The sequence below is a fragment of the Rattus rattus genome, chromosome 5, assembly GCF_011064425.1.
Source record: "Rattus rattus isolate New Zealand chromosome 5, Rrattus_CSIRO_v1, whole genome shotgun sequence".
NCBI classification, from domain to species: domain Eukaryota; kingdom Metazoa; phylum Chordata; class Mammalia; order Rodentia; family Muridae; genus Rattus; species Rattus rattus.
The window spans coordinates 104,383,885-104,399,448 of NC_046158.1; the positions used below are offsets into that span (position 1 = coordinate 104,383,885).

The 15,564-nt window shown below is 38.7% G+C and overlaps 1 protein-coding gene across 1 annotated transcript in view; it reads left to right on the plus strand.

Moving 5' to 3' along the window:
* Positions 1–13,885, plus strand: part of Fgf7 (fibroblast growth factor 7) — a 50,970-nt gene extending 37,085 nt beyond the window's left edge. The window contains exons 2-3 of the mRNA XM_032904131.1: positions 11,641–11,744; positions 12,737–13,885. Coding sequence (XP_032760022.1) covers positions 11,641–11,744; positions 12,737–12,931 — 299 coding nt within the window. The 3' untranslated portion in view covers positions 12,932–13,885. The remainder of the gene's footprint in view (positions 1–11,640; positions 11,745–12,736) is intronic.
* Positions 13,886–15,564: the final 1,679 nt, after the last annotated feature.

The following is a 15,564-nucleotide window of genomic DNA, read 5'->3' on the forward strand; positions in this document are numbered from 1 at the left end:
TATGAGCATGACTCTGCTTTCAAATGTGTTTGCTTTGAAGAAGTCTTTTTGGCTAGAGATAAATATTCACCGAATACTGTCAATATAAAAATATTATTTCTTCTAGGAATGCTCAAAACTAAAGTTAATCCCATTTATCTGAGAAGGGTAGGGAATTATGTTAGTTCAGTCATTGAAATTGTATATTTGAGTCTAATAAATTATATATGTACACCATCATCATCACTGTTAAATTCTAAAGCCTTTAAAGCAAGAAAAATTAGCTTTTCATGATGAAATTATTTTATTCCCTTTAGATACAGAGTAGTTTTCTTCCATAGTCAAAGTAACAGCAACAGCTTTAGTTACTTTAGCAACACCATAAATAATTCATAAATTACCTAAGTGCCATGATTTTTAATTTTTTTATCCAAAACAATGTAGATAAGACCTCATCTGTAACAACAACTGGCATCCCAGAGAGAAATCACCTTCACTACCAAAGCACTCACCACCGCTAAGCTGCCCCTTTAAAGTGAGTGAGGGAGCTGATGCTGCTGTCTTATTGGCATCAGGAGCTTTAGGAGCGGATTCAACGTGGAAACTGATGGGAGGGAGGAATAGAGAGGGCAGGCTCTGCACCGAACCATGGAACTCTCACCTCCACAGTTCGCCAGTTAGAGCCCATGGCAGCCACGGCTGAAGACAGCAAAGAAAAATAGGAAGCAAGACAACAGGGAAATTTTAATTTTCATCTCTTTTAAAGACCATAGCATTTTGGTGCAAGCATGAAAAATGATTCTATGTTAGAGAGGGATGTGGAGTTAAAGATTACATATAAGGATTTTCTAAGTACATCGACATGTAATTCTCTTACATTGGGAAGCATGAATAAACACAAAATCCTTTAAAATTAGATATGCCAACATAATCATAGTTTAAAAATTGAGATAATCCTCAGAAAGTTTTTTGTGTTCTGCATATTTTGTTATTACTAAAAGCAATCGTTAGCCCCATGTTATATTTGGAATGTGATTACAGACTTACATCACAAAGCCAAATTCGGAACAGGATTCGTAAAGTCTCTATCACAGCACACTCATTACCCTCATTAAACACTCCAACACAGTCACACAAACAATTCACAAATCTGAGGCTGTGTTTCACATGAGAACGCACAGAGGAGGGGACACAACAAGTGTAGGGGCTGGACAACAAGAGGAGAACCGGAAGTAGACTTGTGATCGACTTCAGGACTCAGAAACGTGCAGCAGCTGCAGCTACTCCATTGGATGTGCACAGAACCACACCCCCAACATCCAGTTGCTAATTGGGGTGATGGTCATGGATGCAACCCCACCCAGGGGAGCTAATGACAGATGAGGGCTATTGGAAGGCAGTCATTGTCTTCAGGGGTGGAACCAACTAATGAGTTTTCAGTGATCCTGTGGATAGCTCTGTGCCCATGCCCACATGGAAAGCCCTCGAATAGGTTAAGCCTAGTGAGTCACGAATGAGAAAAATGCATGAGCTTGAGATGGGGCCTGAGTGAAAGGAGGGGTCTGGTGACTGTGGGAGGAGATGACAGTGACAGCACATGACCAAAACATGTGATACTCCTCTAACTCAATGTCACACATGCTCCAGTGAAGATACCACCCCCTTGCCTTCTCTTATATATCAATTCAAATGACTGGAATTTAATGATTCTTGACTTTGATGTCTTATGTTTTGTATCCTTGGATAACCAGTGGGCATGGAAGTTGAGGGAATGGGCACAGTGAGAGGAATGGATAGATGTGACAGATGTAAGTGGTCCCCGCTGTCAGGTATCAGTAGAATATTTGCATTCTCTCCTAGTTGCAGAAAGCAGCTAGATGAGGCAGGGGCAATGCCCATGTGCTATGTACAGCAGTCTAGTGGACGAGTGAAGCGTGAGGGCCTGAGTGCCAGCCAGCAACAGTGAGGAGAGGTGCTTCCAGGAAGCCAACGACCCTCAGGACAGACGTGTGTGGGCATTACCCACATGTGTATGCTTGTGTACCGCATGTGTGTATGATGCCTTCAGAGGCCAGGGAAGGGTGCTGGAACTCATGCACATGGAGCTATAGCCAGTTGTGAGCTGCCGTGTGGGTGCAGGGAATTGAACCTAGGTCCTCTGGAAAAACAGCCAGCGCTCTTAACCCCTGAGTCAACTGTCCAGCCCTTTTGTAATATTCTTTATGAATGAAGACCTAGACATTTTGCAGCCTCAAAATAAGGTAATGAGTTTTCAATTTTAAAACATTCCTTAATTTGGTATTTTTCAAGTTTAGAAAGCAATGGTTCGAGCGTCTGCATAAACATCCAGCATGGCTATGTGGCAATCAGACAGAGGAGATGATCTGCTTCAGACTTACTTGTTATTTCATCACTTAGTCCAGGCAGGATGACTTTCACTATTTTATAAATAGGTACTCTCTCTGTCATGTGCAGTTGAGTTTATAACCTTGACATGACTGTTGGCCAACAGTATTCCCAGTTAACTATGAACTGGTCAAGTGTAAAACAACTCCGTAACCCACTTTGAAACTTCGTCTCGTGATAAATTTGACAATGTGCAGTTAACTTGTAGATAATCTTCATGTCAGCAAAGTCTCTGCCTAGAATGAGGGCTGGCGACGACTGTGCCATAATTATTTCTTAAACAACTCTGTGAGGCAGCTGTACAGTAGCCAGCATTATTTTGTGGGAAGTAAAACAGCTCTCTACACCGGCAATATTTTACTTGTGGAGTGCTGCTCGCATGTAGGAGGGTAAAATCACATTGTCATCTTATCATTGAAAAACTACACTACAAGAGCAATTGAGCTAGCTTTTAAGAAGCATTATCACCATGCTAATTAGATCAGAGGCATGTTTTGTTATGTTTGGTACAATGATATTCATATTTTAATTTGCACCCATTTAATAAACTTTTAATTGTGTAAAACTCACAGAAAGTATTTTGGGATTTATTTGTTCACAAGTCATGAGTTTTAGTGTTAAAGAAAATTAAATTTCATAATTAGTTAGAGAGGGGCAATTAATATTTTTTCTTTATCCAAAACTCCAAAGTAATGAAGCCATGAGACTAACCATAAGAAAGGCCGTGAAGGCGCATTAGGATGAGATAAGCTAACGGTCTATGTATGACTTGGAGAACCATGACCAACAGGCTCTCGGTCTCAATCTAAGTCATGTTAAAAATGCTGGTCTGAAGTAAATAATGTAGTGGGTGAACAGTCTGAGTGTCATTCTGGATAAGAAGGGGCAAAAGAAAGGCTGCGAGGTGGTGCCGGTGGACAGAGCTTTCACTTCTGGGAAGGGCTGTGTGCAAAGGCTGACTCATTAGCTCTACAACACCAGAACCTGAGTTGGTTAATTGGAACAAGCTACATAAAGCACAACTTCCAAGCAGCACACAGTGACACAGAGCTGCATGGTGAGTAAATCAATGAGACACAACAGGGCCTAACAGCTGAGAGCCGTCAGACCTGTAAAGAAGGAACTGAAAATAGTCAACAAATAATGCTGGCGAATGAGATGGCTGTTTCCAAGAATCTATTATCAACTTAGAATCAACCGTACCTTATAAATTCAAGGCATTTTCAGCTGAATTTAAGGAAATTTGAATTCCTGTTTGAAACTCAAATATAAAAAACCAAAAAACTAGAATAGAATATACTTCCAGCAGTAGGATGAAAATGACTCTCAAACACAAAAACAATGTAAATTGTCAAAAAGCACTAGTTACATGTTACTATAAAATGCTAATCTTTAAAAACAACCAAAAAAAATCAAAAACAAAACAAAAAACCCAGCCAGGAACAGTGAGGAGAGGTGCTTCCAGGAAGCCAACAGCCCCCCTAGGACAGACGAGTTCCCTCCTTGTTACCTAGGTGAGCCTCATGCTTGTAGCTCTCCTGTCTCAGTGTCCCGAGCAGTTGGGATCACAGTCATGTGCCATTCCTACTACGTAAGAGAGTAACAATGGTGGATGAATCCATTCAAGGAGGGGCTCAAGGCTGAGGAAGGAGCATCAGTCAGACTAGGAAAATGGATGAAGTGCCAAGGTTTGCACCAGAATTAGACTGTCACAGTAGGCTTGGACCTGACATAACTTGCTCATCAGTGGCCTTGACGAGAGAGGACCAGTGATTGGTGAAAAGAAACCACATGCTTTTTCATGAAGGACCTTCGGGAAGGGTGGGGCACTCTATCCATTGGGAAGGCTAGAGAAACTGTATCCTTTGACTCTTAGACACAGAGCCTATAGTCTATGAAAATAATAAGTCCTTAAAAATGTATTTAAAAGCTTTAAAATTAAGATATTGGCATTAAAGTTTAAAACTAGTGATTAGCAAATATTTAGCACACAAAATGTTATGCTTGTTTTATTATTTGTCAAATAATAAATTTTAATATTATTTGAAAACAATTCAGCATTTTTCACTTTGTAAGAATTCTCAAAAATACATAGTATCTGTAATATGTATATCAAAGGGTAAGCTCAGTGATTTATTATAAAATGACTAATCTTTCAGAAGAAAGATTGCACAAAGCCTCAAAATAATTCTATTGGGTAATGTTCACATATTTAACGTGACCCACTGAGTAGGCCAGTCTGGGGATAGTGCCATGAAAACCTTAAAGTAGCTCTGGCTAAGGAAATGCATCTAAAGGAGGATTTTTGTAACCAAAACCCAAAGAGACGAGGGCCCAGGGATGAGCAGAAAAGGGAGGAGATGACTAAGTGAGCCAACTGCTCCTTAAAGGCACAGCAGCAAGTAAACACACACAGAAGTTGATAACAGTAACTGGGAAGGTGCATGCAAGATCGTGAGGACTGTTCTTCCAGAGGTTGAGTTTTTCATGTCAAAGGGAACCACACTTGTTCTATTATCCTAATAATTGTGTCTGTGCTCAAAAAAAGCAGGATAAAACTACAAGCTATTAATAGCTGTATTCTTTAATTAAAGTTGCCAGCCTAATGAAACAAAGACGGTTTCACAGTTTATTACCTGTGTATGTAATTTACCATTTGAAACCCAAAAGTTTGAACTGCATTAGCAAAGTCTCAGGGCATTTAGAAGCACATTGACTATTTCTGTATGCATGTGCATGAAGTTTCTATTTATAACCACGTTTACAGAGGCTCATAAACTGGCCAGAGATATTCATAGCACGAATACTTGACTTACAACACACAGCAAGCAAAACACTCTAGGAGAGATAAAAATGGATCCAGGAAGAATGGCTTCAGATAGGACTCTGGCCCTGATACCACTTTACACTAGAATATTATTGCGAAGAACAAAGAACTATTGTGTAAGTGTAATTACATAAATTTACTGCCTTAGAAATTTAGGCTAAGGCATCTGGGGGAAAAAAGAACAATTTGAAGAATAATCACAATAACCCTCGGGTGAGAATGACACCAACTGGCACTGGAGTACAGGCACCGTTCAGCTTCGCGCCTGCAATCCATAGCCCATCCGACTCCCTCCAGATCTCTAGCCTGACATTTTTCTTTTTAAAAATATTTTACTACATTTATCTATTTATCTGTGCATAGGGGGTGGGACAAAGTTTGCATACATAGTATATGCAGAGTGGTCAGAGGCATGCTGGGTTGGTTCTCGCCCTCCACCTTGGGAGGGATGTCATCTTCTTGCTAAGACATCTCATCCACTCTCACACTGACACTTTTAAATGTACAAACCAGAAGGGACTTTCCGTTGTGTTCTCTTTTTTCATAGTTATTTTAAAAATGTATTAATCATTTTATTTGTTTACAATTCAAATGTTATCCCCCTTCCCAGTCTCTCCTGCATGAAACCCTCCTCCCCTCCCTGTCCCCTTTGCCTCTAAGAGGGTGCTCCCCCACCCACTCCTGCCTCGCCCCTCTAGCATCCCCCTTCTCTGGGGCATCAAGTCTCCACAGGACCAAGCACCTCCCTTCCAACTGATGCCAGATGAGGCCATCCTTTGCTACATATGCAGCTGGAGCCATGGACCAGCCCATGTATACTCTTTGGTTGGTGGTCTAGTCCCTGGGAGCTCTGAGGGTCCCTGTTGTTTACAAACACAAGTTCAAATCCTCAAGTTAATATTTAGCTCTATTGTTTATACTTCCTAGTGTAAATAGTTCTAATTGTAATTCTATGGGTGGCGTTTGAATTTTAGCTTTATGATCTTGAATACGCTGGTTTTTCTTCAACTTGTACTACATTCTCATCTTGTCCACATATTTTTATTCATCACTCGAGGCTTAAACTCTGTCATTACTCAGATTCCTTTATCCTTTTTTACCACAGAAAACATTTCTTGGTTTTGAATTCCTGTGAAATTGATTTTCCATTCCATGAATTTAAGCAGTTGGCATATGCTGCTCGGTCTCAGTCATTATCTTTGCAGAAAGAGAAAATCTGAAAATGAATTTTGATAGTAACTCTACTCATATCAAAGTATTTCAATGACTGCAAAATTAATGTCATCAGCTCATTTCTAAAATGTCACTGAATCTCATGTTCCACTCCACACTTGAGAGATAAGCACATGTAGGTACAATTATAAAAGTGTCTTTACATACATAGGAAAGAAAATGTGTGTTTTCTATACTTGCCAATGTGCATTTACGTTATAACCCTACTGTTTATGTAATATAAAAAGAAATAATTCATTTGACGGGCAGATCTTAATCTATTACCAAAGACAATATTCATAACAAACTCCATATGCTCTGTGTATTTGGGACAAGAATAAATAATTAAGATGTTTGTATAAGTAGTCTCCTTACGGTCAGTCATTGTATACAATTAATGAAAGCCTAGAGTATGACTTTAAAGATTTAAATTGCAATTTAAATACATTATTTTCCAGTCATAACAGCTATATATTTGCAGACAACGTGAGCAGAGAGCAGAATTACTAGGGTTCTACTATGATTCTGTCTTGGAATGAGGATACTTCCTACCACTGATGAAACAATATTTGAATACATATTAGTTTGCTGTCCTGTGCAGTTGCATGACTTTGACAAATGCATAATAAAATGTATCTGCTGTTACAGTTCCATACAATAGTCCACTGATTAAAATTCCCTGCATTCCCATCAATGATCATGTAAGGGTTATGTTTTTGTTGTTTTGTTTTTTGTTGGTGGCCTGATGTTTGAGTTCTAAAACCACTAAATAACATCCCAATGTATGTACATAGCATAGTTGGACTTCCCATCCCCTCTTGAACACGTTGGTTGGTTCTCATTTCCAGCTCCTATAAGTAAAGCTGCTTTAACATCCACGTTTAGATTTCTGTGTGAACATGTCTTCCACTCAGTAGAGTAAGTGCCTTGGCATACAGCATCTGTGTGTTCAGTTTCTAGGAAACCACCCAAGTGTCTTCCAAGTTGGCTGCACTTTGCGTTCCCACTACCCAGGAGGAGTCTGGGCTGGGTCGCATCTTTGCCAGGGGTGTGCATGAGCTGTCGGGCTTTGTCGTGTTAAGGCTGTAGGGGGCCCTCAAGACTGTTCATTCTCCAGTGACAGAACATGGCAGCTTTCCTCTCTTCTGCTCTTTGGCTATCATTTCTTCAGATAGCTTATCTATTTTTAATGATTATCATATTTTTGTTTAAACTTCTTTGCTATTTTTTAATCATTTTACAGGTATGCATTTAAATAATAAAATTTATTGTTAAATCAAATCTATACCCTTAAATGTAATGTTAATATTCAGTTGTTAAGATTTCTTACTCAAGACAATCTTGACAGAATATCCTAAAAGTTCATTATTTAACATTAGAATTGGGTTTTTTCTTGTTGATTTGAGTTCTTAGTTTTAATGTGTACAAAAATGTATGTTCTAATTAGCCTAACCATCAAACCACTTTTTCATCTCTGAAATGTGTATTAGCCTCTCTGTATTAATATGTGCTCCCCTCAAAACCTTTTGGCATAATGCTTTAAAAAGCCTTAGGAAATAAATATTAAAACACTGGACTAGGACAGGTTTCCACGTAGTTACTGGGAATAATTTTGAAAAGGGAAGCTAAGATACATCATGAAGCTACTGCTGCTGACAGGGAGCTGACATCAGTGTGGAGAATGCGGGGTTAAGGGAGCTCTTGCAATCCTGCAAGTAGATGGTGGGAGAACTTTGTTTAAGTATAGGGACTGATCCCCAGGCTCTCCATCTCTGATTTCAAATGTGAAACAAAGATCAATCAGGCAGAAAGGTGGAATGGTGGCATTTTGGAAATAGGAAAGCCTTAGCGTCCCCTGGTGTGTAAGATAGACACCCTAAATTATGAACCCATGCTGTTGATGAAGGTGTTGTTGGCTAATTTTACCTCCCCTGCCCCTCTCCAACTCTGTCCCTGTCTCCCTCTCTCATTATAAAGGTTTGGTGCATCTGTGTAATGTAATGTGCTTCATATCATTGGGGAAGAATGAGTTAACTTGTAAACAGAAATACAGGTCCACAGAAAGATACCATCTTATATTTGCCTTATATAAGACAGCATATATACTTTTTATTTATTGTACATTAAAATGCTAAGAACAATTAAGTTAGTCTGGTAGATAAAATATTACCTGTAAGTTATGTGTTTTTCTATTTCCTGAGAACCTCTCAAACTCTTGTTTTAGGGTGGAGGCAAAATTCCTTAAGTTTGGACAGTTAAGGATTCCACAGGTTTTTGTAACTATTCAAAAGCACAGCATTCCCACTCAGCCTGTGCACAAACAAGTGACAGTGTTAATACTTTCATTCCCAGGTTTCTTGATTTCAAAGGGCCCAGCAGACATGCTGAAACAGACCAGACAATCAGGGTTGGTTCCCCATCATGTTTCTTAATGCTATCCCACCAAATGACTTTTGGGTCTGTTCATTTTCTGGTATGAAAAATTCCCTTTTTTAATTGTCAGGCAATCAAAAATACAGATACTTAGTTTCATCCCATTAGAAGCAAAAAACCTTACAAATCTTTTTTTTTTTTTTTGTAACTTTTGCCCTGATAAGATTAACAATGCTGATTGGTGTCAAAGAACAACAACAAAAAGCTGGACAAGGGATAGTGGGGGTTGGGGGGTAGAGGAGCTTCTGGGGACAAGGTGATATGACTGATCCTAAAAGGCAGAGTCCACATATCACGGGACCAGTAACTGTCATTCGACAGTTAGGTTTTGCAGACAACTGTTCCATGAAGGGACACACTGCAAATATTACAGGTTCACCCTCTAATTCCAGCTGATCATGGACACCACCCACAGGCTTTGGACCAGACCCTCCTCTCTCAGAAACAGTACTGGATTGATGGATCTTGTGTCTTTAGAACCCACGCTCCATCCATTCTTGAACAGATTTATGCTGTTTCTTAGGCACTGCAAGCGCGGTACAGTGATTACTTTCTTCAGTGTTCTCCATGGCAGGAGTCCCCATTCACCCCTCAGAACTCCGCGGATCACACTGCGTCTCTTGGCACCCTCTTTAGAGAAAACAAAGTTGTTATGTAAGAGCCTGAGATGGGTGCTTGTCCCTGAATTGAGCCTGGCATGGCAGTGGCTCTACGGGAAGATCTGCTGACTGTTGTGTGACTTGTGTCAGCGTCAACATCATACCCTGTCATGAGCTTGTCAATGATGTGTAAAGTTTCCACAGGCCAGTGTTCTCCAGAAAGCTTTCTTCTCCTTCAAGTAAGGTGTTTCTAGAGGAGTTGCTTGCTATTTCAGCTCTTAATTTGTTTCCCAAACGTACAGGATTTTATGCATTTAACAATGCTTCACAAATACTTCTAATACATAGTCCTTTCCTTTGCTTCATAGGCACCAGTGTTTCAGCTGTGCAGCTGTATTAGGTACCTCTGACTACTGCTAACTGAAGAAAGCCCACTTGTGTTCACACACAAGACAAATCCAGCCTAGGCTATTCTCATGATCATTCTTTCCCTTTCCCTAACTCCTCCCAGATCCTGCCCACCTGTCCACCCACCCAACTCCAAGTCCTTTTTCTCTTTTAAAAATAGACAAAAACGAACAAAACAAAACCAAGAAACACACACACACACACACACACACACACACACACACACATACACACACCCTCCATAAAACCACAAAAAACAAAATGTACCAGCAAAAGACCAATAGGACAAAACAAACAAACAAAAACCAGAGCAAAATAAGACAAAATGTCTACAAAAATACCACTGAGTTCATTTTGTGTTGACCAGCTACCCTAGAGCTTGGGGCCTATCCAAGTGTGGTTTGTATACCTAGCAGCGGGGCTCCATTGGCAATGGGTATCAATTACAGACAGCTTGTTGGTTAGCACAGGAAGCCCACGTTTATTTCCTGCCTCCCAGTTGCTGAGAATCCATCTGGTTTACCTGTGCAGGCCCTGTGCAGTCTCTGTGAGTTCATGTGTACACTAGTCCAGGGTCTTTGGAGTCATTCATCCCTCTGGCTCTTACAATCTTTCTATCTACATCTTCATCTTAGAGCCCTGAACCTGAAGGGAGGGGTTTGATGAAGTGCTCCAAAGTCTCTCACTTTCTGCTCACTGCCCTTTAGTGACCTCTGTTAATTTCTATCTACTGTGAGAAGTTGCTCTGATGATGGCTAAACAAGATTCTGATCCTCTATATCATATATAATAAAAGGAAATACTTGCCTAACATTGTAAAGTACCTATTTTGTAAAGTAAGTTCCACAAAGATTAAAAAATTAATTACAAAGTATATAATTTTATATTAATATGATTTTTATAATTAAATTTGGAATCATCTCTGTGCATTAAAACATTTAGTTTAAGGCCATCATTTAAAAAGACAGTTGGTTCTACTTTATAATTGCTTAAGTTGTAATTTTAAAGATATTCATTTTCAGTGAAGACAAGACTATTCTATCAGTAATAATTTTTAAGATAAATATAGCCAAACTGAAGAGCGCCATTGTTAGGTGTAAACTTCCTTTCTTTGTACTTGGCCACTTAGCTACTGTCAGGCTTTGCTAGATCACTTACTTCTCTGTGTATCAGTGAAGTGGCCGTAGCAAGGATGTCTGCTCTACAATGTGTGGGATGACTGGATGAGTTCATACACAGCAGGGATTCTTTTAGGAATTTAGCAAATACTAGCTACACTGTCATTATGATTTGATGTGTCATTCTAGAGGATAAGTCTAAATAAGTGTCGTTCTAGAGGATAAGTCTAAATAAGCAACATTCTAGAAGATAAGTCTAAATAAGTGTCGTTCTAGAGGATAAGTCTAAATAAGCACCATTCTAGAAGATAAGTCTAAATAAGTGTCGTTCTAGAGGATAAGTCTAAATAAGCAACATTCTAGAGGATAAGTCTAAATAAGTGTTGTTCTAGAGGATAAGTCTAAATAAGTGTCATTCTAGAGGATAAGTCTAAATAAGTACTATTCTAGAGGATAAGTCTAAATAAGCACCATTCTAGAGGAAACATCTAAATATGTAACTACTGCTCTGTAAGCAGATGTTCTTCTCCATGCAACAAAAAGTCATCACTTTGCATTTCTATGTTTAATGATTGCTCTGATGTTTGTGGCTGTGTGTTAGGGAAGTATGCCTCCATATTAGTGAATAATTGGTATATGTTTATGTGATTCCTTGCAGACATCATGGAAATCAGGACTGTGGCAGTTGGAATTGTGGCAATCAAAGGGGTGGAAAGTGAATACTATCTTGCCATGAACAAAGAAGGGAAACTCTATGCAAAGGTATTAATAATTGATAAGTTATTATTTAAACCTACTTTGTCAAAATTATCTGCCTTTCTGAAAACTGGAATTAATTTTATTCCATGGGTGCGAGTTGAACATTCCATTAACACAGCACCAAGGCAAAATATTTTCTGTATGACCTGACATTTCTTAAGTTATCTGGATGTTAGAGTCTTCATCTGTAAGATGACTTAGAATCTTCTCTAGGGATCTCTAGGGATCCTTCCCATTCTAAGTCCCTTGTGCACTCCTGACCCTTGGAACCTAAAATTTCCAACTCTGAGTATTAAAGCTCTTCTTGTTAGAAATCACCTGATTTTCACATTGCTGACATGAAAATTCTTGGGAAAATTGAAGCATTCAGTTCATTTATCAAAATCAGTCTCCCAGTTATGGGCTTTGAACCATAAGCATTCACATTATTTCTACTTTAGTATGATGGGAAATCTGTGATAGTTCATCCTACTGTAGTAGAGCAAAGGACATTTTCCTTTGTATTCTTGTGGCTCTGCATGATGCCTACACAGGCAAACTACAGAGCAGAGGGTTAATCAAATGAGCACAGGTCCCTGCATGGACCAACAAACTAACTCCTTACTCTGTTACCATTGAGGGCAACGTAGTAGAAAGTGAAGTAAAGTTTATTAAATAGTCCCTCACCTACAGGAGGTCGAATCTACCCCCTCTCTACAGTAAACATCTGGTGGATAGAGAATGAAGACATTTGGGGACCCCAACATTAAAGAGTAGAGATTTACTGCCCAAAGGAACATAACTAAATGTGTTTTATATTATTATTTTTTGTTAAACTTAAGAGGCTTTTGGTCTGTGATGATACATGCCATAAGTAAAACCACTAAACCCTATCAGGTCTGCTCAGGCTTAAGGTACATCACCTCTACAGACCATCATCTGCTTGCTGTTAGTTTGAGCCCCCTCCAGAGTTCGTTTTAATAATTGTGCTTGTTTTCTGGCTTGTTTTTTATCAGAAAGAATGCAATGAGGATTGCAACTTCAAAGAACTGATTCTGGAAAACCATTACAACACCTATGCATCAGCTAAATGGACACACAGCGGAGGGGAAATGTTCGTGGCCTTAAATCAAAAGGGGCTTCCTGTCAAAGGGAAGAAAACGAAGAAAGAACAAAAAACGGCCCATTTTCTTCCCATGGCAATAACCTAAGCATACAGGGTGTTTGAGAAACCAGTTTCACTCAGCAGGGAGATTTATTTCCAGTGGACTCTCTCTCTCTCTCTCTCTCTCTTTCTCTAAGTAACCAAGAAAGGCTGGAAAACTACTGAAAAACCGATCAAGCTGGACTTGCGCATTTTTGTTTATTTTAAAAGACTGCATTAAAGAAAGATTTGAAGAATATACACAAAATTCAGATTTAGTAAAAGTTGTAAAAAGTTGTAAAAGTGGTTGTACAATCATGATGTTAGTGACGTGATATTTTTCTTAAATTAATTTACCCTTAAGAGTATGTTAGATTTGACTATCTGATAATGAATATTTAATATCACTATCTGCTTATAAAATGGCTGCTATAATAATATTAATAATGCAGATGATGTTATATAAGGTATGTCAGACCTAAAGGCTGCTGGGACGCTTTGTCAGATGATCAAGCCCCACACAAACTGTAGACGATGAGCAGTGTTTGAAAGCTTTCCAGAAAGAACTAAACTCCACTTCAGCTCTATTCAGAAAAGTGAATGTTCTCAACATTTTATTATAGAATACAATCTACAGGTGGTTTTACAAAATCATGCCTGTCCTGATTAACGTGAAAAAAAATCCACTCAAATTGGAAAGGTATTGCTAACAGGATGCTTTAAAAGTCTGTGTATGAAATAGCAATGATGATGATAATACTACATTTCATCTCGCCACAAAGGAACATTTTATAATCCCTAGAAGTAAACTTCAGAAATCTTTACGTTTTTTCAAGTAACATCTATCTTTTGTATAATTCACATTTGGGAACACGATTTTCAGTAACGCTCTTCCCACAAATAATCATGCTTACTTCCCTCTGTGATTACAGCATTAAACTCTACTTTAAGTTGTATTTGAATTTTATTGTTTTGTTATTTAAGTTTTTGTTATTTATAAAGAAAAAAACTTAAGAAGCTGTATCTGTTTCATATGCTTTTAATTTCAAGGGGACAACAAACCCGTCTGGCTGCACTGCAGATGTCTCCTCCCCTGGTGGCTGACACCAAGTCTAGCACACAACACTTGGCTAGCAAGTGCTGGATGGCAGACAAAAACGACAGGCTGCAGCCATGCCTCCAATAGATGTCTCATAGTGAACGATACGAATATGTGGGTAAGATTTCACACAATGCTCATGCCAATGAATTTGGATCATATAAGTAAAAGAAATCAAAGTATTTAGTGAAGACATATTTTTGAAAGTAGGCATATTTAAAGTTAGCAATTTGATCATCTTTAGAAGTTTCTGCCATACAAAATATGCCAACTTTGAAATGTCAAGAGTAAAACCCCAAATAGAGGTTGTAGTCAGGGTACAGGGCCCTAAACACCTTGAGGCTTCAGGTCAGGCCACAGATAACAGGCTTAAAAAACACATGAACTTACTCCATAGTTCTGCCACCAGTGGATGCTGACAGAAATGTATATATACTTATGAAGGAAGTGCAACATTTATTTAAATTGTTGGTATATTAATTAATGTGATATCAGCTTCATAGTGGTTGTCATTAAAGTTTCTTTATATTACATACAACACTATCTGGTGATATGTTCATATGTGAAGGATGTACAAAAAGAATCAATTGACTTTCTTGCATTTGTCCCGGCATCCAGGCACTGGAAGGTCAGAAATATTGCCCTTGGCCACATACACCGAAGGACACACCACAATGGAAGACTCTGTTTTAGCATCCAATTCAAGAATATTTGTAATCTAGCTTCCAAGTCTAGGGTCCTGTAACTGGAGTCTTGTAAACATATCAAGGGTAAAAGAAGTGTTTCATAGGTTCCTAGCTGAGGATCATCCATCACTCACACACACACACACACACACACACACACACACACATGAATCCATTCAATATTTTCCAAGGAAAAGGTGAAATGCAATTATTCCTACTTAAAGTTTAAAAACTCTGAGCAAATCAAAGTCACACAGGACTTTAAACAGCAGTGGTAGCCATACACAGAAGGTGGCTACAGTTACCATCAAATTAGTTACTAAGAAAAAGCATTAGAATATTGGACTTGAATTAGACAGAACCAATACTGAGTAGTAAAACCATTCTTAGTGATATAAGTCATGTACAAAATCCTTCCACAAACATTAACTCTTTTTTAAAAAGTATTATTGTTATTTTTAAGTTACGTACCTATGTGTGTCTTTACGGGTATATAATGAGTGTGGATAGCCATGGAGCAGAGGGTACAGAAACTGAACTTGGGTCCTTTCCAAGAGTGCATGTGCTCTTAGCTGATGACCCATCTCGCCTGGCCCAGCACTTTTTTTTTTTTTAACAGATTTCAAAAAATTTGCTTTAGTCAAATACATTTAGAATTCTAGAGTCTTGGAAGTTTATAAGGCCTGCATCTTTTTCCTCTTTCACATCAGTAAACAACGATTTTTAACACATGCTAGGCGCTGGATGAATGCAGCTTGCCTTGGGGTCTCAGTCACTTAGCTGGTGTCTTACTCTCAGATTGTCAGTGATGTCCTTGTTTTGCTTGATTTTGATTTCTATCAAGATGTCATCTTTTTATATGAGAATACTTGTGGTTTACTTGTCAACTCACTTGGTACATAATGATACCATTAT